The following is a 22,661-nucleotide window of genomic DNA, read 5'->3' as shown; positions in this document are numbered from 1 at the left end:
GAAAACTTCATAAACAATATAAACATAAAATAGAAATATTATTAAAGGATATTCCTTTTAAGAATTAAAGTTAATTTTCCAGCTAAACTGTAAGAAGGTTATTTGTTCAAACTTTTGTTTAATTAATTCTACTTTTAATTATTTCACAAAGTAAGGTTACAGAAAAACTGGAAATCTTTTCTTTCTAGAGTCTAAAGGAATTTAACATAAAAAAATGAAAGAGAGAGAAAGAACTTACTCCAAGATATCTAGCATACTCTTCATTTTTCAAGATTTCATCCTGAAAAACAGAAACATGAATAACATTAAAATAAATTCATTAAAATGAATTTATTTCATCAATATAACACTAATTAGAAATCAACTAACTACTAAATACCTTAGGGTTCTAAGATCATCTTCAGTCTTAAGTTTTTTTAAATTTACATTTATATTGTTTCAATAAATATTTAATTTATAAAAATAAATTTTCCATTTATTGCTTTATTTTCTTCATCTCATTTAATATTTTCACAAAGACCTCTGCATTATCAGAAGAAAAACCTCTTGGTAAATTTTATATTAATCAAAATAACATCAATTTAAATAATAATAATATTGAAATTTTAAAATTAGGCCTAAAACATAATTATTTCAAACAATTAAAAAAAAAAATGTTTAAAAGAACACCATCGATATTGATTTTAAAAATGTTTCCTAAAATAACATTTTATAAAACAAAATACTGCTTATATATAAATAACTTGGTCCACCAGAATAAAATTAAATTAGGGAATGATGACACTTATCTTATATCATTATATATGCACACAGGTACGATTTTCTCGCATTTTTCTCGCATCTACTGTTGATACAAACTTTTAATTGTTCATGTAAAATTACATATTATAATAAATACACAACATTAACAAAATAAAATCTTGATAAATACAATAAAATAAAATTTGTTAAAACTTTGGGTATAAACTTTAACATCAATTCAAATCAAAGGAAATTAAATATAAAAATTCCATAAATAAAAATATGTCGTCAAATAATAAAAATATTAATTAAAAGTTAAGATGATAAATATGTTAAAAAAAGAATGAATATGTGTGTGTGTGTGTGTGGTTTGGCTAGCTAATATTATATTACTGTGTAGAATTTTAAATAGATTAAACTAAAAATTAACTGTTTCTTAAAGTGCTGCTACCTATTGCAGCCTTTACAATTGTGTCATCCTTGGTTGATCAAGCTGAATCCATTTTTATATTTATGTATATATAAAATCTCTGTAAAATGTCTAAACCCTTATTATTATTATTACTCATATTACTTCCAAATTAGTGTAAATATCAGATATTGAATGTTTATTATCAATAAGATGGTTTCAAAAAACCCCAATTTTCCATTTTTATCTGAAATGTTCAGAAAATCAGGTTTTAATAAATCTTTCAAAATGGACCCTCACAAGAACAACATATGCATTGAGGCATAAAGCCTGATCTTTGATAAATTGCAAAAAATTTTTATCTTTTTGTTCATTACTCCTCTGATATTATCGGACTATATTCTCCTTTAGTCAGAGTTGATCATCATTTTGTTAATTTGTTTTTTGTTGCCAATCATTTAATCACTCTTTGGTTTGATATAATTCTTCTCATTTTATGTGCATGTTCTCCAGTTTTCAAATTTTCTCTCTTTATATTCATTATCTTCTCTTAATCTTTTTATTCTTTCTTTGTTTGCAACATTTTCTTCCTTTTTTTAATTTAAAAAAAATTTAAATATTGATTTATTAACCTCTGATTGTAAAAAAAGAATTACGATAAACTCAATAATAACAATAAAAAAAAAAATGAAAAAATCACATTATTTGCAACATAACATTTTATGTAGTTTTAAAAATGTGTAGACATAATTTAATAGGCATACAAGGAAGTCATTCGGTGTCCACATCAGATTTTTTAGATTATAAGGCAACTTATTCGGAAAATTAACTCTTATTAAAATTATTGTAAATCTTTTTTGAAATCTAAAAAATAAAATTACAAATACAAAATATATTATGAAAATTGTATGATATTTTAAAACCCTATAAAATATTATATGCAGCTTTACTTATTGATACTTAAAAGGAATGTTGTATATTAGAGAGTGTTCTTATTTAAATTATAACAACAAATAGAAGCCAAAGATAGCAATCTAAAAAAATAATAATAAAATTTAATTAGCACATATGATTGTATGAATACTCCACAGACAGAAATTTAATTTTTGCACCTTCTTGATATCAACTAGAAAAAAAATTATTATATGTAAAAAAATTTTAATATTTTTGTAAAACTTACCAAATAACTGTGTTGTATAAAACTATTGCAAGTTGTTACCTGTAAAAAAAAAGAAAAAAAACTTAAAAACTGCTTATTTAAGACAGCAATATGGAAGTATTTGCATTAAAAATGTTAAAAAACTAAAAATTAATTTTAAAAAATTTACTACTTTACTTTTATATTTTTATTTATCTTTTGAAACAATACTTTTTCAATTTTTTGAAAAAAGTTTTAATAATTTTTTTATTTTTATATAAGAGATCTTAAATTAAGATTGATGTTACTTGATCAACTGTATGCATAAGAATAAAATTGGTATCACACAGTTTCTAAACTGGTTATATATACTCTATTTGAAATGAAAAATTATGAAAATTTTACCAAAATCTGATTTAGCTTTTACTCTAACTCAAGCTTCTCTACAAATTGTCACTGAGTATTTTCATTGAATGTGGTGTTAGTATTTGGACTAGGTTTTAAGGATCGTTGTAGTTTGTAAGGTGTTCTATACAGTTTGTTCGATTTAAATTACATTTGTTATTTATAATGTTGTTTATGTCTAATAATACATTTTTTGAGATGTTCAGATGTATCTAGTTTTAATCATTTATTATGAGGGTAAGTCAATTATTATCCGCAATTTAATTATATTTTTGTTGCATTGATGACGCAAGAATGGTTTAATTGTTGTTGTCTGTGCAGGTTTGATGCTGCTAGGTTATTCCGTTAACCTGCCGTTAACCATGGCTACTCTGCTTTCTGTTTGCACCAAAGAAGAGCAACATTCAGTGATCTGTTTTTTGTGGTTGGAAGGTGTATCAGGGGCCGAAATTCATCGAAGACTTTCAGTACAGTACAGTACAGGAACGAACAGTGTGTTGCCACAATGGAGTGTCTACGAATGGATTGAAAAATTCAAAAACGGTTGCACAAGTGTTACGCATGATGAAGGAGCCGGATGACTGTATACCGCCACAAATGAGGAAAACATTGAGCGTGCACATGACACATGGTTTTCTTAGACACATGAGTAACTACTGATGAAGGTGGCACATCATCTGCAAATTAGTCACAGTTCTACCTACAAAACATCCACAACAGACTTGGACTTGGGTTTCATAAAGTCTGCGCAAGATTGGTAACGCTAAACATTTGGATCGCTATGGTAACGAGCAGGACATCTTCTTGACAGAATCATCACTGGTGGCGAAACAAATATCCATCATTACGAGCCGGAGAGTAAACGGCAGAGTATGAAATGGAAACATCCAAATTTGCCCTGCAAAAAAAAGTTCATGACACAATCATCCGCAGGAAAACTGACTGATACTTATGGTTTGTGGGGCTCATAAGGCCCAGTACTGGAACATTATGAGGAAAGGGGCACGACAATAAACAGTGCGTTACAGTGAGATGTTTACTGCCAAGCTGAAGCCTGCAATTTGAAGCAAACGCCGAGGACTGCTGTCAAAAGGTATTGTGTTGTTGCATGGCAATGCCTGTCCACATACTGCTGCCCACACTGCTGAAACGCTCCAGAAACTCAACTTTGAAGTACTGGCTCATCCTCCATATAGTCCTGATCTCGCTCCTTCTGACTACCACTTTTTTGGTTTACTCAAAAAGGCATTAAGGGGCTGTCGTTTTACCTCAGACGAAACAGTGAAAGAAGTGGTGCATTCCTGGCTTGCAGCTCAACCGGAAACCTTCTTTTATGAGGGCATCAGGAAGCTTGTGCAACGATGGACCAAATGTGTTGAAATGCAAGGGGACTATGTTAAAAAATGATGTACATGTAAGTTTCCTATTTGTATAGCAATAAAATTTATAATTACATTGCAGATAATAATTGACTTACTCTCGTACAATTACAGCGGACACAAGTTTGCATATGTAGATAAACTGATTCTGCTGAATTGTTTTATGTGAAATTTTATTTAATAATATTGTATTGGACATTTTATGGACTCATCAAATGTCTATAAACAACAATGATAGCAAAATATTCCATCCAAATACTGTTACAACACTTAACGCTTCCAGCTGCACTGTTTGAATTTAGCAAGCTTGATTTAGAGGTAAAACTAATTAGACTCGAGTAGTTTTTATAAATTTTACTTTAAGGTGTACTGTAGTAGATAAAAAAATTCACCAAAGGAAATAAAATTTCCTTTGCTTCATAAGCAGCATGTCTAATAAGATGCTTCAGCTCATGGCTGGAATAACCAGTTAATCACCTGTTCATTATTTCAATATTTATGTATCATTATTGTTATCATAAAATTTAAAAACAAATGACTATATATTGTTAAGTATATAATATGATTATCATTTTGACTAAGATTTCAAATATTTTCATTTTTATACTGGAAATATTGATCACATTAAATTACTACTTATATTGTTTTTTTTTCACTCATAAAATTTATCGCATATAACATACTTCAATAAATATTAAATTACCTTCAAAAGAAATACTTACTACAAAATCTCATTTTTGGAAATTTTAATTATAGTGTTTCATGAAAAAATTGTTTTTTTAAGTCACACCTTACAAACTACTTAATTAAAAAAGAATTGAGTTTTATATGATATTAAACTTCTTTTTTATTATTCTTGAGAGGGTCAATTTATCTGAAAAAATCTACAAAAAGATATCTAACTATTAATTCTGTTTTGTGTAGTATATAATTCAATGTCTAATAACTTAGTTATTACATTACATAAAAATATTACAGCGATCAGTTTTCTGTGTTTAAGTACTTTTTTCACTTTCAATATAAGGGCAATTTAAAAAAAAAATATTTTGAGTTTCAGTAAAGATAAACTTTTTCTCACTTAAATATGATATACTACCTTATACGTACTTATGTACTATATACATACATAATTTGAATTAACAACATGACTGAAAATAGACAAAAGAAAAAAGAGTATTATAATGGGCAGGAACCCCTGCTGAAAAAGTTCAGTGGTATTGTTTTTATTGTGAAGCAGCTGTATTCTTATTTAGAAAAATTGTTAAAGTTAGATGAAAAATTAAGTAATTTTTCAGTAACAAAATAAGAAAGAAAAGAACATTTAATATAACATAAAACAGAATTTTTTCAGGGTCAAAAGATAAATCTAAAGACAGTTGTTTTTTGTGATTTGCATATATTGGTTAGTGTCAAAGCATTTTTAAAACTTTTCAGTACTGTAATTTTGAATAAACAAATTTTTTATTTACACAAATCATTAAATTAATTTTTGAAACAAATAACCATAATAAACATGTCTTACTATTAATTCAAGTATTAATAAGCTCAAATTAATACTAAGCTGTCTTATTATTAAGATAAATTTATAAGTACAATAAATTAGACAAAATAAACAATTAATGATATGCCACTTTTTAAATAATTTGAGAATCATTTAAAAAGTGAAATAATAACAATGAACTCACAGATTTACTGTGAAATACTCAACTTGTATCATTATTACTATTATCTTTTATGACCGCATAGGATCACAAAAAAGTTGATAATGGCAGTCCATTATCAAGTCACTTTGATGGGACTGTTTGGGTTTTTTGTCCTCCCAGTACTTTTTCATACGTTCTGATCTTTGTACCCTTTCTAGGGTTGAAAATTTTTGTGTTGTGAGTTTTTTCTTGCGAGTGTGAAATGAGTATTTCTGTTCTTGATTTTCTTGTTTAATTTTATTTTATCTGTGGTGTCTTCTGGTGTAAGGTCGATTTCCTTCAGCTCTCTTATTTCTCTGATCCATCTGTATCCTGTCTTTGTGTTTTTCGAGTTAAGATTATACTGTACTAGCCGTTTCATTAGTTTTGAATCTTGCATCCTTATGACATGTCCAAAGAATGCTAGTCTCTTCTTACGCATGGTACCAGTGATGGATTCTAATTCTGTATATGACTTTGTCGGGCACAATCCACCACTGCCTGTCTTTCTGGTACTTTTTATTGATGCAGATTCTTCTTTTGATTTTCTGGAGTCTGTCTGTCTCTGATTGTTTTTTCAAGTGGAAGAGTGTTTCTGCTGAATAAGTGGTTTCTGGTTTTATAAGTATACTGTAGTGTCTTATTTTTGTGTTTATTGATAGGCATTTTTTATTATATCAGGTTAATTTTTGAGTTTTAGCTAGCTTGTTTCTTCTTATTTGGATTAAGATTTTTTTTGTTTAGGTTGTTTGTTATTAATTTTCCAGGGCATTTAAATCGGGTTACTATTTTGATTTTATTACCATTTATGTTTACTTCTTTTAATAGAGTTTGTTTTTGGAAAATAATTTCTGTCTTTTCGAATGATATTTTGAGGCCAACTTTATTTGCAATGTTTTAAAGTTCTAATAACTGTGATTTAGCTTCGTTGATGTCGTTTTAACAACTTTTATAATGATATAATAAAAAGCAAATATATGCCTAGTGTTAAGCTACAGTTCTATTTTAGAAAATAAGTGTTTGTTTATTACAGTGCTTGTCTACAACTCAAACTTACTACTTGAAAAATTTTGCAAGAAAATATTCTAGTAACTAGCATTCAACCCTGATTTGGCATCCCAGTTTTTTCATTTTTCCTAAAGAATTTATTTTGGATGATAGTTACTGGGTCTTATAATGATAGTTACTGTTAGTCAATATACTTGTTGAGAAAAAGTATAAATCAAGTCCTCATATATATTTTTTCAAAACATTGACACTAAACCCTAGATAGATGATAATTAAGTTTTATCTGTGAAATGAAGTACAAGTGGAGAGTATGGGTTAGTAAATAAAATAAAAATATGTATAGACAATAAGATTATAAATACAAAAAAAAATAAATAAAAATACTTACAGCTGTAGTTTTCTCACCAATTTCTGATTTCACGGTGCTAAATTTCTATAATAAAATAAAAACAAATTATTAACAAATAAAATGTTTAAATCATAAAATAAACCTGATAAAAATTCATATTTATCAAAACAGTAAAAACCATACTTTATAATTAGATGTAATTCCAACTAAAAGTTTTACATATTTGTCCATCTCTTTAGTTCAATCCATCAAATGAACTTAAAAAACTAACTTCAGAAACAGTATGAAATACAAAAGATGTGGAGATCCAGCAATTTGTTAAAAATAAGTAAAGGTTACAAAAAATAACATAAAGACACTAATACTAAGTAAGAGTAATTTTTGGTTTAACCAAGGTAAAACATTTTTGATTCAATAAACCTCAAGATTATGAAATGAAATGTTTTGGGCACAACTTGAGTCAATTCTGAAAAGATTAAAAAAAGACCTCTCTTATAGTATTTTAGTGGAAGAAAGAACCTGAATTTTAATGACTGAAGAGGTTTAGTCATATCGCAAGAATTGTAAACACAGAATTATCCATTTTTAATGAAGAGAAAGCACCAAAGGAAAGCTAGTTGATAGATTACAAAGGCAGGTTGGATTGGTCAAGAGATCATTCACCGATCAGAAGAGAGCCAGTGAAAATGAAAAGTGGATGAAAAGGTTTCAGAAAAAAATTAAGGGGATAGTGCGTTTGAAAATCCACTAGCAAGCTTTCTGAGGGGATGATTCATTAGTTATGAATGGATATTTACTTTAAAGAAGCCTGTACCTAAATTTCAATGGGATATAAAATCCTATTCAGCAGTGAAAAGTAAGAAATCAGAGAAGCAAGCAAGAAAGCAGAGAAGTAAGAAAAGTATAAAGAAATTAAAAAATTAGTTTAATAAAATTGTAAATAAAAAAATTAAAAAATGAATAAGGAAAAAATAAAACGTTTGATAAGAGCTTTCACAAGATGTTAATTAAAATGGATGATGATTGTAGACACATTCTGGATTGAATGACAGAGGATTAAAAATCAACATCAAGTGGTTAACAATGTTGCTGGAATCAATGAAGCAGTTGATGTGATCCAACTGCTTGGATCACATCCAAGCAGTTGGATATTTACTTAAGAAATAAGTAAATAATTAACATAACAATAAAATATTCAGTTTTTTATTTTGTAGTCATCAGTCAAGGGACAAATTTAATACCTTTTTTATTTGGTACTGTCTTTTAACTTCAACAAAATTAATTACTGTGTCATTTACCCACAGCTATCTGTTTTATAAATCCAATTTTTGTCTTAAAATTCCTTGCACTAAAAATAAACATCTCTTTATTTTATATTTTATCAACCCACTGGTTTTTTCAGCAACTTCCTGTAACATCATATTTTCAAACCCATCATCTTTTCCAATCTGATTTTCCTACTGCCCATGTTTACAAGAAAATTAATCTATTTACTTTTCCTTTAATCATAGATATATCCTTTTTCAGGGAAAATATTTCTGGTATAATGGGAAACAAAAGTGCATGGAGCAGATATAATTTGTAGCAAATTTACTGAGATTAAAAGAAAAATAATGCATATCAAGAAATGGAAGTGGGATTGATTTAAAGTAATCAAATGATTGACAATAAATGCAAGCAGAAGTTAAACCAGAATAAATTTTAAATTTATATAATTTATTTTAAGATGAAAGTTATAAAAAGTTTATCTTAGTCTGAACTATTCGTATTTTTTTATTCTAAAACTGCTTTAGAGACTGTAAAGTAAATGAAGTTTAGAGTGTGGCAGTGGCATTTAAGTAAACTAAATTTGAATGATGTTTGTTGTTTATGAATATTATGTTTCAGTCAAGTATCTAGTTTTTATCCTTTACTTTTTTATATATAAGAAATTCATGATTACTGTATTTGTTTTAATGAGACAGTACAACAGTAAATTCACTGATAAGTAATTTTACATGTATTTTATGTAATTGTCAAAAGCTGTAGCCTGCTTGTCCTTTGTAGAACTTATTACAGTTGGAGCAAAGTAATATAGGTGAACAAAGTATTATAGGTGAACCTAATTTAAATTGCACACAAAAACTAATTCAAACACCAGTAGGTACCAGTAGGTACTACATCCATTCTTGCAATACTCAGCACTCTTAATGGTAGTTATTGAAAAAGCGATAAAGTTTTAATTTTCACCTCAAAACAGTGTCCTGAAGACTATCTAAAAAATTGTTATATAATTTTTAAACAAAGTATGTCATAATTACCAAAATTCAAACTAATAAAATAACATTAAAGACATAGTAAAAGTGCTAAAAATTATTTGATGTAGTGACATAAGAATTGGAAAACTATTATGATGAAACTATGAAAAGGAAAGATTAATTTAAATATTTAGGAAAATACATTAACTTAAGGAATATCTTCAGATAGGGGTAATATATATCTTCAGATATATCCTATTATTATTTTTAAAATACAAATTACATTATTATAATAATTTAATAATTAATGTTTACTTACAAATAGACCTTCTTTTACTGTTTTCTGTAAAAAAAAAGATACATAATAAATTATTAATAATTCATAACAGACATCTACATACTTGCATTTATAAACGAATAAATAAACAGCCAACTAAACAGAAGCTGAAATGGAATAAGAAGTTGCTCTAAACATAAAAATCATCTATACCTCACAGCTTACAAAAAAGTGAATTGTTCAGCTACAACCATGTAATTATTTGTGCAGTCTCTACACTTGCCGCTTGGTTTCATGTCATTTCTTCCTTTTCCCCAGGATGAAGGTCAAGCTGAACGATCGTTAACACAATATACAGACCCAATGTGAATTGTAGAAAGCGCTTGACACGCTTAAAACACTGGACTTTCTCAGAGCATTTCCAATAGAGAAGAAAGTGTTAATAGTCTACCTCTGCATTTGGAGACTACTTCTAGGATGATAGTTACCAAATTTAAATTACATAATTTATTTTTTTTAGTCTCAGAATTTAGAGGATAACACCATTGAACCGTGAGCACCGTTACAGCAAGTTGCACAAAGGTTTGTATCATTTAAGAAACTAAAAATGGTGAATATGATAACTGCAACTCAAATTTCAATACTTATCAAGTACCTCAATCTTTATAAGTAATTTTAACTTTTTGCTGTTATTTTATATGGTTTGTTGTAAAATGTATTTTGGCTTGTTTTGAGTACATATTCTTTTTATTTTTATGAACAAATGCGTGATAATTCATCATTTATGTGTGAAATTTTCCGAAAAAGTGATGGTAATCAAGAATAAAAGTTTTAACAGTTGTTATGGAACAAAAATTTTACTGTACATGTATAAAGTGTTGATAATAACGGATGTTAACAGAGAAATTATACCCAAATTAGCGGTCAAAAAAACAAACTGTACTGATGCAGAAAACTGTATCGATCCATTAATAAACAATTTACTGTACAAGTAGTACAGTACTTTCTAAATTATTATTTGAAATTTTATACCACTAGTTGCTAATTTCATTTGATTTGTTATTTCTATTTTATACTGTATCATACCCTTTAAAATTAATTCTTTTTTAATTGTCCCAAAAAAATGAAACATACGATTGAAAGTTTAAATTCTAGGTATAAATAAGATCTATGTAATTAATAGTAACTTCCGGTAAAAACAGAATTTTGCTAATCGGTTCAAAGTATAGTCCAGCCAAGATCAGATAAATAATTTTTAACTATAACTAGATCTGATTTATTTTCATAAATAATAATTTTGGGTATTCTTTTTTTTACAGATGTCAATTTATATCTAAATATATAATGATCTGTAGAGAAATTAAAAAGCATAAAAAATTAAGATGAAATTTCTTTCTTAGATTTTATAATTAATTTCTATAAGTAATTAATATTTATGTGAAAATAGATTATTAAGAGTCAGTATTACAAAAAATCCTTCGTAACACATTATTAGAAACTGCTGATCTAAATGTATTAAAATAAAATTGAAAAAACTTACAGAAACAGTTTTTGTACTGGTTGTACTTTTGGATCCTGAGGAAGACGATGACCTCTTGGTAGATTTTTCTTCTTTTTCCCAGAAAGTTTTACAATACTGAGGAGTTTCTAATTGAGCATTAGAACTCTATAAAAAAAAAAACAACAGAATAATATTGATAAATTAATCACATAATTTATAATAAACAAATTAAACATTATTATATATAAATGAGAAAACATTTAATCCTAAAAAAGATAGAAACATACAGTTTGCAGCATTAATTATAATTTTTCGTATACAGGTATTATACGTGGGGAGGCTGAAATGTAATAGGAGAACAAAATGTTGCACAAAGAGACAGGTGCTGGCATCCTGTGGTTTCATTTCCCAACAATTAACATTTCAAAACTCCTTAACCCATGCCCTCTCATTTTCTGTTAGTTCCAATGTTATGGAGTCAAGGATGACTGTTATGTCAAAGCCTGTTCTATAAAACAACATGCAGCGATTAAATTTTAAACAGCAGAAAAAGTGATTAGTAGTGACATTCATCATCATTAAAAATGGTTTATAGTGATGAAACAGTTGATTGAAGGACTGTGATTAAGTGGGCGATATCAAAAAGAGAGTAAGACACATTATTGCAAAAGTGAGCTATTATAAAATGTATTCATAGTGGGTGTCATGCACATCACTATCGTGTTGAGGATGACATCCTTTTCAAAACTGTGATGAAAGACGAAACTCAGGTGCATTATTACAACTTAGGAGAAAAACAATACAGCATGTGACATTGGCACAATAAAAAAACACTACTGTTTGAAATAAATTCTCTTGATAATGTTTTGGGATTTCAAACACATTTACGTTAACTGACAACCTGGAAGCAAGGTTCACCATAAATACACAAAGATGTCAAAATATCTAGGAGATTTATTTCCTAGAGACCTATACCTTAGGATATTATTTATGTTAATTTTATTATAATTGGTTTAACTATTAATGCTTTTACATTTTTAATTCTGTATGCCTTATATATTCAAAAAAATCATGTTAACATGTTCAATTCTTCATAAATGTACTCGCAAAGATCATATTTCACTCTATAAATACTGTAATTATTATATTAACTTTTTTTTGTTTTTTTAATACAAAGAAAGAGTGCTATGCTGTATGCTGAACGGTTAATGAAAAAAAATTTTAACAGAAAATGCTCATAAACTTAGTGAAAAAAAAAACTAATTTACATTTTGACTGAAAGCAATCATTATCAGCAGATGTAGGAGAATTAAAGTATAGACATGCATAAAAAAGGAACAACATAGTAAAATGATAAAGAAAAATTAATAAATAATTGTAGAAACCATAGAAAGAGTATTTCTACCTATATTTAAAAAATAAAATTGACTATCGATAAAAACTATACAATACTGTTTTATACAGTACAAGTTGAATGTTTACTCAGTGCCTGTAAAATCATTTAAACTCATTACTCAGACTGATCATCCGGTTACATAGGGACAAGAAGATGAAGATTTATTATCTTAATAAAAAAAAAGATAGGGATTAGATGAAGTTTTTATAAATCATAGAAATTTCATTCATGTAAAACAAAAAATGCAGTTTAAATAACTCTTTAATATTCTTAATAAAAGAGTGGAAAAAATTTTAAATAAATTTAAAATTCTAAAAGAGCTATTTGATTGGTCCTCCTTATCATTCAACAACGAATGTTTATCATTATCGTAAACAAAGTATGTTTCTCAAGAACATAATTAGCGATTGTAATGGAAATTTCTTAAAACTTGGGTTTTGAATAAAGCTATTGTTTTATGACTAATTTCCAGGCAATATTAACTTAATATTAAATCAAAAAAGAATATCTGGGTTTTAATGTTTACAATATCTTACGGATGAATGTACAGTGTTGATTTAAGACTAGAATCAAAGAGAAAAAAGAACAGCTCTAGTTGCACATATTGCTGAAGCTTGATCGATTCCTTATCTTTCTGCTTGACAGCGCCACTGGTAAAGATGGTGACCCCTAAACAGAAAGTCTTCGTTTTTGCAAAATACAGAAGGCTAAATGTGAATCTGTAGTTGCAGTTCAACGTGCAATCCGTACAAAGTTTAATTGTGATCCTCCGAATGACAATAACATCAGTCGATGGCATAAACAGCCACCTCCTAACCCAACTGTAGAGAGTGAGGAGATGGTTGTCGCTTATAGAGTGTAGTATTCTGCAAAGTTCTGTTTTAGGACCCGTACTTTGGAATTTGGTGTATGACGGAGCGCTGTATCTCAACCGGTTGGAGAAAATGGAGCCTATCGCATTTGCAGTCTGGTTGTGACAGCAAGAGGTATAGAGAGGAGGTAGTGATAAAGGCAAATATTTAGAGAGTGTCTTTTAGGAAGAGGACAACAGTTGGCTGCAGAAAAAAAAAATGATAATCTAGATGACAGGTAGGAGCAGGATAACGCGGTTCCATATTAAGGAAAGTACCTAGAAGCATGGCTGCATAGGAACAGGAAATTCACAGGGCACGCAGATGAAAATGTAAAGAAAGCAGAAAGGACAGCTTCAGCCATAACAAGGTTGATGGCAAATATGAGTGGTACTAGACCTTCAAAGAGGAAGCTAATTGTATCTGCTCTTTCTTCACTTGTGCTGTATGCTGAGCTGGTCTGGAAGAGGGTGATGGAAGTACTGCAATGTTGGCAGAAATTTGACAGCCTGGGACAGGCTGGATAAAGAGGTGGTTGGATGCTCTCAGGGGTAGTCAACTACTAGATGTGTCAGGGAATTTTCCCCTGTGCAGTCCTAAAAAAATCTGTTAGAAAGGGCAGCTGTAAACTAGCAATGTCAATTTGGAATGCTTTAAGAAACTGCTTACATATGTGTTCGTAACATTAAATAAATGTTACAGGCTCTAAAGCCTACTATTTATACTGCGTGTGGTGACTTCACAATCAAAATATTGCAGAAAGTAGATAACACTTTCTTAATAATATTGTGTTTAGTGATGAGATTTCATCTTAGTGGAAAAGTTAACTTGCGTAATGTCCATGTCTGGGGGTCAGAAAATCCCCATGAACTCTTACACTGAGAAAGGGACTCCTCAAAATTAAATGTTCTCTATAAAAATAGTTCCTTTGGCAAGATTATAATTACTATTTGCTGAAGGAAGTATTACAGGAGTTGAATGTGTATATACGTTGTATACATGCCTTTCTTCACCTGCAAGATGGATCAGACAATTTTGATCGGTAACAAGATGATGCGTCTTCTAACTACCATACCCCTGTAGTGAATCGGTTGATTGACATTTTCCCCAACTGCTAGACCGGTCGGTATGGACTAAATAACAGAGTTCGTTTGTCATGGCATCCAAGGTCACCCGATCAGACCTCATGTGATTTTTTTCTTTTGGAGTTTTATAAAGGATTACCTACTGATATATCTAATTTGAGGTACAGCATTAAAGCAGCTGTTGCTTTCATTACTTCAGACATGCAGATTTAAAGTATAGGACAATCTAATCTACTGGCTGGATGTATAGTGTATAACAAAAGATACTAATTAACAATGGTAGAGAAAAACTGTAACAGTTATTCTTTCATTTTATTTTTAATTCATTAGTAAGATAAAATTACTGGCATTAAATAGTTTTAAAACCCTGATGTTCTTTTTATACACACTCTATATATCAATGTCATAATTATGACAATTGCTTTCTCTGAACTGAGGTAAGATAATCCAAGTATCTTATTCATATACTGGTAAAATATATTCTAAATTAAAATGTTATGTGAAAAAAATATTCAAAAATCAATGAGTTTTATATTGAAAAACCTAAAGGATATGTTCATCCAGAAAGCATTAAATTCTGCAACAACTTTAAAAACTGTAAAACCTAGTCCTAAAATAAAATATAAAAAAATAATGTATAATACATAAAAAAATATTAATATTTCACTCACCAAATGAAAATAAATTTGTTTAAAAGCCTGAAATAAAAATGAAAAAGAAATTAATACACAGATACATACATACATGAAAATGTTATTATTATAATAATAAAAAAAAGCAAGAATCCTTATGGGGATCAAACTCAGGATCGGCTAAATGAAAAAAAAAATATTATTACTACATCAACCACTGTTTTTTTATTAAAGTGCATGTATATAAATAAATACTGATTATTTGATATTTATTTTTTTTTAAATATTGCTTATGAACAGTGGAATGAGGAATTTGCAGTTTAAATAGTCTGCATAATTGACTTTCCAGGACTGGCAGTAAATGCATCGCATATACAATCCAGAAATTCATCACGGGGTGCTCTCAAAAATTTTGTACCGAGCACCAGTCTAATCTGGAAAGGAGAAGAGCCTGTACAATTCTTAGCAGAATGCACAGGGCTGTCCGTTTCAGGTAAGCTGCGGTACAGAACCATCTCAGGCAATCTCACTGGTTTAGTGATTGGCCTTGTGCCCCTGAATCTCCTTGATTGGAAGAATGAGATGTGCAGGGGCGTAGGTAAGGCGGATGCGGAGGCTGCTTGTGTGCAGGTGACAAGAGAGATAGGATCAGTCAAAGAAAGGCAAATGGATCTACAGACTGATCTTAGAATTTTAGAGATGCCTGTGCCAAAAACACAGGGAACTGGGGTACGAGTTGACCCAGTTCCTTACTGGTCACAGGTGTTTTAAAGCATAAATGCTGAAATCCTTTGCATAATGTGGAGAAGATATCACAGGACACATGGTGTTTATATGCAATCATTTCCTGTAGCATAGAGAAGTATGCAGGAGAGAATTTGGTGTAAATTACTCGAATATCATTGGGATTATGCTGAGGACTGAAACGATCATGGCTTGCGGTGTCTAAGATCTTGGGTAAGATCATTTGAAAGAAGTTGGCAGTAGGTCCCCGGCTCCTAGGTTGAAGTTAAAAAAAAAATAAACCATACTATTCTGATGGGTTCAGTTAGTGAGGCCAGAAATGGAAGTGCAGATAGACAAGACACATGGGGAGTTGTAAAACATTAAGGGCACCCAGCATCCTATATTGTAGAAGGGGAGGGGTTTTAGTGGTAACTTCATAAGGGAGAGTCCCACATTATCATGGAGTTCAACAAGACCACATGGTGCCTATAAAACGATTTCCCATACTCTGATGAAATAAAAAACCATGTTTTTAAAGAAGAATTAAAACACTTATGAATAGGCAATATCCTTTTACTTTTCCTCTTCTCTGGTTGCACTATTAATTTTTTGCATCCTTTAATTATACATTTATCGTCTATCATCCAAAAATTAATAATTATTATTTAAAAATTGAAGTTTTTATTATTTATAAGAAAATTAACTTTCAGTACTACTACTATTATATATTTAAAAATAATACATCATTCTAGTCTTAACACAAATTATAATTTTAAGAATTAATAAGGACATTAAAGAAATTTATTTACTATTATTTACTATTTAGATGTAGATTAGAGTAAGAGTATGCTATCAGTTTGCACAAAAGATACTACACTGTAAACTCACGGTGCACTTTGCTACACATGTAGCTATAAAAGTAATCGAGCTTTCTGCCACATTAAATAAGACGACTGACTTACCAAAGCAGCAAATCGTGATCTCTGATTGCAAAAATTCTGAAAAAGAAAAAAAATACAATTAAATGTTAAATCAATTAAATGTTATTACATAAATAATCAAGATTGCTTTTTCTTTCATACATTCATTGTGCTTTTCTTAGAAAGGTGAAACATTACATATATTTGCAAGGTTATTTGCTATTTTTGAAGTATCTGTAATTTTGTTGGTATGTATTTTTATTTTTCAAACCTTGCAAATGTATGTAATATTTCACCTTTTTAAGAAAAGCACTATCATTGTATGAAAGAAAAAACGAAATAGCGCACTAACGATTATACAGTATTCACTAAGACTAAACAAAATTATCTCCATTTCAGATGTTTCACCTTTTTTTAAATATAATTATAACATAAATATTAAGCAAATTTGAAAAATGGAAAGAATATTCAAAGTATTGAATATAATTGATTAAAAAAATTGTATGCAAACTATAAAAACCATTTTCATAAACTTATTATTCTAAAAAAAACATCACATTGAAGTTTTTAATCTAAAAATTAAAAAAAACGTAGAAAATTTATATTACTTTGTTATTTTTCACTTTAAATATTTATGTTTACCCATATGAAAAGAAATGTGTGTGTAAAATCACTGATTAAACTGTCTCACTCTTTAATAAGTATCTATTTACAAATTTCTCCAACACAAGAAATGCAAATGCAATTTTATTTTAATCTGGTGTATAATGAATTATCTAGTCAATATAAAATACAGAGAATAGATCTATATACAACAATTTGTTTTTAAAATTAAAAACTGGAACCAAATATACATTAAACAAACGTTAAATCTTCTTTTTTTTTTTAATTTTCCTTAGAGACACTAAGATGACTGTGTTACATGTTTCAACTAAATATACATTGCCAGTAGGTTTTCGAGTTTGGAATAGCAAAAAAGTTAGGATGGAAACAAAAAAAAAAGGTTAATTTTTACTGCATTTGAGTTGTTATATTGGTTCATTTAGAATATTGGTGTTAAAGTTTGTAGTAAAATACAAGAATATTAGAACGTTGAAGGCAAAAAGACCTAATAAAAACAAAGCTATAAAGAATTAAAATTTTTTTTATTGAATTCAAATTCAGTAAATGTTGTTACCAGATTATAAGTGCATAACTTTGTAGCAAATAAAAGAAAAATCATCACCTCTAACTACTGTGAAGAAAAACAAAGCTAAAAAACATTGTCAGTATCACTGAGGAAAGTCAAAAGAACTGAAAACATGATGACACGTAAAAAACATTCATTTTAAGTTAATCTCATTCAGTTTGTCGAAAATTAAGTTCTGTATAACTTCATCGACCAACTGTTGTATAATGATATGAAAATTAGATATTTTTTATAATGTCAATCCTTCATTTTCTTTAACATATCTTTATTTTAACAGAAACATTTCTGTAATGAATATAACGAACGATCACAAGAACAGAAACTTCGGTAGAAATGTCTGTTTTATGAGTATAACTTCAGGACATTCTTCTTTAACAAAATGCAAAAGCAACTGGCTGTAATGTCAAGAAGAATATTTATACAAATGGGGGTTCTAGAATGAATGGTTGAAGGAAGGTTTCAACTTATTATAACATGGATGTGGAACTGAAGTGTGGGCAAAGAGGCTGGCTGTATACTGAGATTTCCTGTCAGCAGAAACTCATCATTATTCTTTAGCGATTCATATATTTTGCTTACATGTAATAAATAATCAAGCACAAGCCAGAAATACTTGTAAAAATGCTGGTGCCTTCAATATGTAGTTAGATTTCTTTTATAAGTAATTTATTAAGAGATTTTAGATTCACTTTATGTAAACTGAACCACAAGTTAGAAACCATGAGGTATAGCGAATCATTAAAACAAAGTATATATAAAAACTGTTTATTGTAAACATGAAAAAATATATTTCATTAGAAAAAGAAAACGGAAAAGATAAACTTTTAAAAACCTTTAACATCCGCTGTTAAAAAAAAATTAATTAATTATGAACTCATTTACATATTTAAAACTGCAACTGATATAACACTCACATTAACCAAGAAGTTATAAAATTCAGTGATATTGTCTTGACCCTGAAAAAATAAATTTACACAATTAGAGAATAAATTTGGTGGTATGTTGCTTCTTACAAAAACTACTTTGAAATGTGTAATACTTGATTTGTAGTTGAATTATTAGTAAAATACACTTTATAACACTAGTTCACTCTGCTACTACTGAACAGTATTGTTTGATCTGAAAACAAAAAAGAAAATGATTGAACAAAAAAAAAAATCTTATAAAATACTAGTAGCAAAATATTATTAGTCATGACAATGGCAAATATTTTAGTTATAATTTGAATGAAGATTTAAAATAACTGTTTTACGATTATTTTTTTAAAATCTGTAAGATACCATGAACACCTACATTGAAAAATTTATTGACCTTAATAATTATGTTAAGAATAATTTTTTCCCTGTTTTTACATGCTATATTAATATATCCATCTAAACATGTATAAATGTCTTAGATGGGAGGAATCTGTTTTTTGTCCATGAGAAGGGGGAGGGAAGAGAGAGAGTTTTGCCTATACTTACTATTGCTCAGATATTTTTAAAATTTATACCAAACTATAAAGAAAAATCACTCTCTTTCCTTTATTATTGTATGTTCAGTTAATTCACCTCCAAATATTATATATGAATGTACTGAAACTGAACACTATGAGGAAAGAAAATTAATTATCTGCACAGTTGTATACCTTTTTATTTCAATTAAAAGGTTGTTCTAACTTAATTATTCTAACATGGGCAAACATTAGTAAATGTCTAAATATCAACAACAAAAAATTAACATTATGGAATATGTCATGGGTTGGGGCAAGAAACATGCAATTTAAAGCTTATGTGCTTCAAAACACTTAATAAAAGCAGCGTTAAATAGGCTCAGACTAACCCTATAGCTCTTCTATTCCGGGAATTTAATGTGTTAACAATGAGACAGCTCTACATCAAAAGCATTGTTTTATATATTAACAAAAATATAAACCTCTTTAATACCAGTGATTCACCATATAATCTGAGACCATTTACAATCACCTCTGTAATACCCTGAAATGACCTATCAGTCAGCAGAAGACATTTCATGTATATTAATGCAAAACTAATAAATCTTATTCCTGCTAAATTTATGTTTAGCAGAATGAATAAATAACTTCTTAAAAAAAATACATGAGTGGATAATGGCAAATATCACTATCCTAAATATGTTTTTGCCATTCTGTCTAAATTATACATAATTAGTAAATTTTCTAATCCAATCTTAATAAAATTTTGGTTTTTATATAAATCCTACAACGGAGCTAGTCCAAATTAACGAAGGCAAACTTAAGGGTAAATTTATAATTACAATTATAGTTGTAATATTAATGCTAAGATATTTAGCAATATTTTATATTGTTACAAAATAGTGTTAACAACATAACAGATATAACAACAATATTCATTTTACTTCAATTTATGCAACATACTAAGCATAAAAGTGTACAAAAATATAAATATTATTTACATCATCTTCTTGATATTACTAAATCTAGAATGTTGAATTTTAATGCATGGTTGCAGGTGTTCATTTGTTACAATACTGTTATCTTTTATTCTTTCATCGTTTTTGTACGATAAAAATTTAAATTTTAATTGATCTCAATGTCTAACAATTAATTTTTTGTTTTAAGAACTTTTATTTATTTATATAGATATTTTTTTTATTTAATAACTATTTATTTATATATGAATATATAAATATTCGTATATTCAAATATATATGAACTTTTAATTACAACTATTTATTTTAAAAATAAATTCATTTTTAAATTCCATGTTTAGAAACATTATATAAAGTGGCTCATAACTGCGCACAGGTTATCCTCTGCTGGTATTATGTTTCATAATTATGCATTGTAATTCTTTTTGTGTCATATTTTGTACAAGGGAAATAAAAATTTATTCATTCATTCAACACCATTAGCTGCATTGGTGTTAATTATCTCAATGCTGTAATTTATTATCGATGATATAAAAGCCACAAAGATTAAATTTCAAAACTGTTTCACTCGGGCTGAAAATTCTTTATTCTGCATCAACCGTATTGAATATTTTAAATTCTCAAAAAAAGTGAAACATTTTTTTGTGTTAACAGTTGTAATTATATGAAATATTAACATAAAATGTTTATTTAAATTTAACAGCTAAGGGGAGGGAATACCACAAACATATTTATAGGAGTCTACTGAATACAGTTTTTGGTGTCAGTAAGTTTTAATAGTAAATGAATAGCATTTGCTATTTCACATTTCAAATAAAACTAACTGTTCTCAGATAATTGCACATTTTGATTTTTTACATGGTTGATAAAAGTGTTATTACTTACGCTATATCTGGTAATTTTCTGAAATAAAAAAGAGATTATTAGAATCAGATTATTTCAACAATGTTATTTCTTATCATAAATAAAAAGTAATTACATTAAAAATACAAAAAGTAAAACTTATTGAAAGATTTTCAGTTTAAAAATATAAAACTACTTAACCGTAACAATTTTTGCTAGTTTTTTGTGGTAATAGATGAACGATCTACTATTATCATAATGTGAATATACAATTAAAAAAGAAAAGATACATCAGTCGTAACATCATTACAAAATTAGCCATTTAAAAAAAAAAAATCATAGCTGAATAAGGAAATGGATATATACATCATGTGATAAATTAGTTAATTTTAAAAACACCAACATAAATGTACTAATAAACATTTATAAAATTCACAATAGTCTAACAAAAAAATAGATGCAAATTTATATAGATATGTAATGGGTGTGGAAGTAATCAGGCAGTTTGACAAAACCTTCAGCTGATTTCAAAGTCTAGAGTTTAAGGTTCAAATCTTAGTAAAGGCAGTTACTATTTTATGGATTTGAATATAAGATCGTGAATACCGGTGTTCTTTGGTGGTTGGGTTTCAATTAACCACACATCTCAGTAACAGTCAATCACAGACTATACAAGACTACACTTCATTTACATTCATACATATCATCCTCATTCATCCTCTGAAGTAATACTTTACAGTGGTTCCGGAGACTAAACAGATAAAAGAAAAGAAAGATTTGGCAGAACCGAATCATTTTAATATTCCTTGTAATGATTCAGTGTCTTCTGCTTTGCAATAAAAACTTCAGTGAAATGGACTCTACGTAAAGAAGAAAGACTGGAAATATTAAAAGTAAATGTATACCAGAAAATGTTGCGAGGGTGGAGGCTGGTCTATAACAAAAGTCCAACATAGTCACCATAGCAGTACATAGTATCACTAAGCATTTCTGAATGCTTAAAAGGATTTTACATCAAGATCTTCAGTATTATTCATTTAAGATTCAGACTGTGCATGCATTGCAAACAAGCAAAATTTCTACTATTGAACAATTGTAAATCCTCAAAGATTATACACATAAAGCTATTCCATATATCAAAGTTTTGCAATTTGTGTACCGCTTGAGTCATGAAATTGTTTTTTTCTTTGGACATATTTTTTAGCATGTAATTGACATGTAGTTACAGTAAATTTACAACACTATTAACACGTTAGAAAACAACCATCAGTCCGAATGAACCTGTCATTCTGTTAGAGAAAGCACATTACTTCAACAAGATGGTGCTGAACCATGTTTCAAAGGCTTTGATGACAGTTGTAGGGAAATTACTTCCTAAATCCGTCATCTTGAAGGAGAAATTGTGTGACCCACACGATCACTAGACCTGTCCGCAAGTGACTTTTCCTTTAGGAGTACTTGCAAACACATATCTTCTAAACATC

At 28.6% G+C, this 22,661-nt stretch overlaps 1 protein-coding gene across 2 annotated transcripts in view; it reads right to left on the bottom strand.

The window, feature by feature from the left end:
* LOC142332001 (uncharacterized) overlaps window positions 1–22,661 on the bottom strand; it is a 279,107-nt gene that overhangs the window by 19,261 nt on the left and 237,185 nt on the right. For both annotated transcript variants that reach the window (XM_075378056.1, XM_075378057.1), the window contains 9 exons: window positions 21,220–21,237; window positions 18,840–18,881; window positions 16,779–16,814; window positions 15,130–15,156; window positions 11,166–11,291; window positions 9,668–9,691; window positions 7,151–7,195; window positions 2,331–2,369; window positions 239–280 (listed from right to left, as the gene is read on the bottom strand). In XM_075378056.1, the coding sequence (XP_075234171.1) occupies window positions 239–280; window positions 2,331–2,369; window positions 7,151–7,195; window positions 9,668–9,691; window positions 11,166–11,291; window positions 15,130–15,156; window positions 16,779–16,814; window positions 18,840–18,881; window positions 21,220–21,237 (399 nt within the window). The remainder of the gene's footprint in view (window positions 1–238; window positions 281–2,330; window positions 2,370–7,150; window positions 7,196–9,667; window positions 9,692–11,165; window positions 11,292–15,129; window positions 15,157–16,778; window positions 16,815–18,839; window positions 18,882–21,219; window positions 21,238–22,661) is intronic.

Source organism: Lycorma delicatula, chromosome 11, assembly GCF_047948215.1.
Source record: "Lycorma delicatula isolate Av1 chromosome 11, ASM4794821v1, whole genome shotgun sequence".
Classification (NCBI taxonomy): Eukaryota; Metazoa; Arthropoda; class Insecta; order Hemiptera; family Fulgoridae; genus Lycorma; species Lycorma delicatula.
The sequence above is the reverse complement of the archived record's forward strand: the minus strand, read 5'-3'. Positions and strand labels throughout refer to the sequence as shown.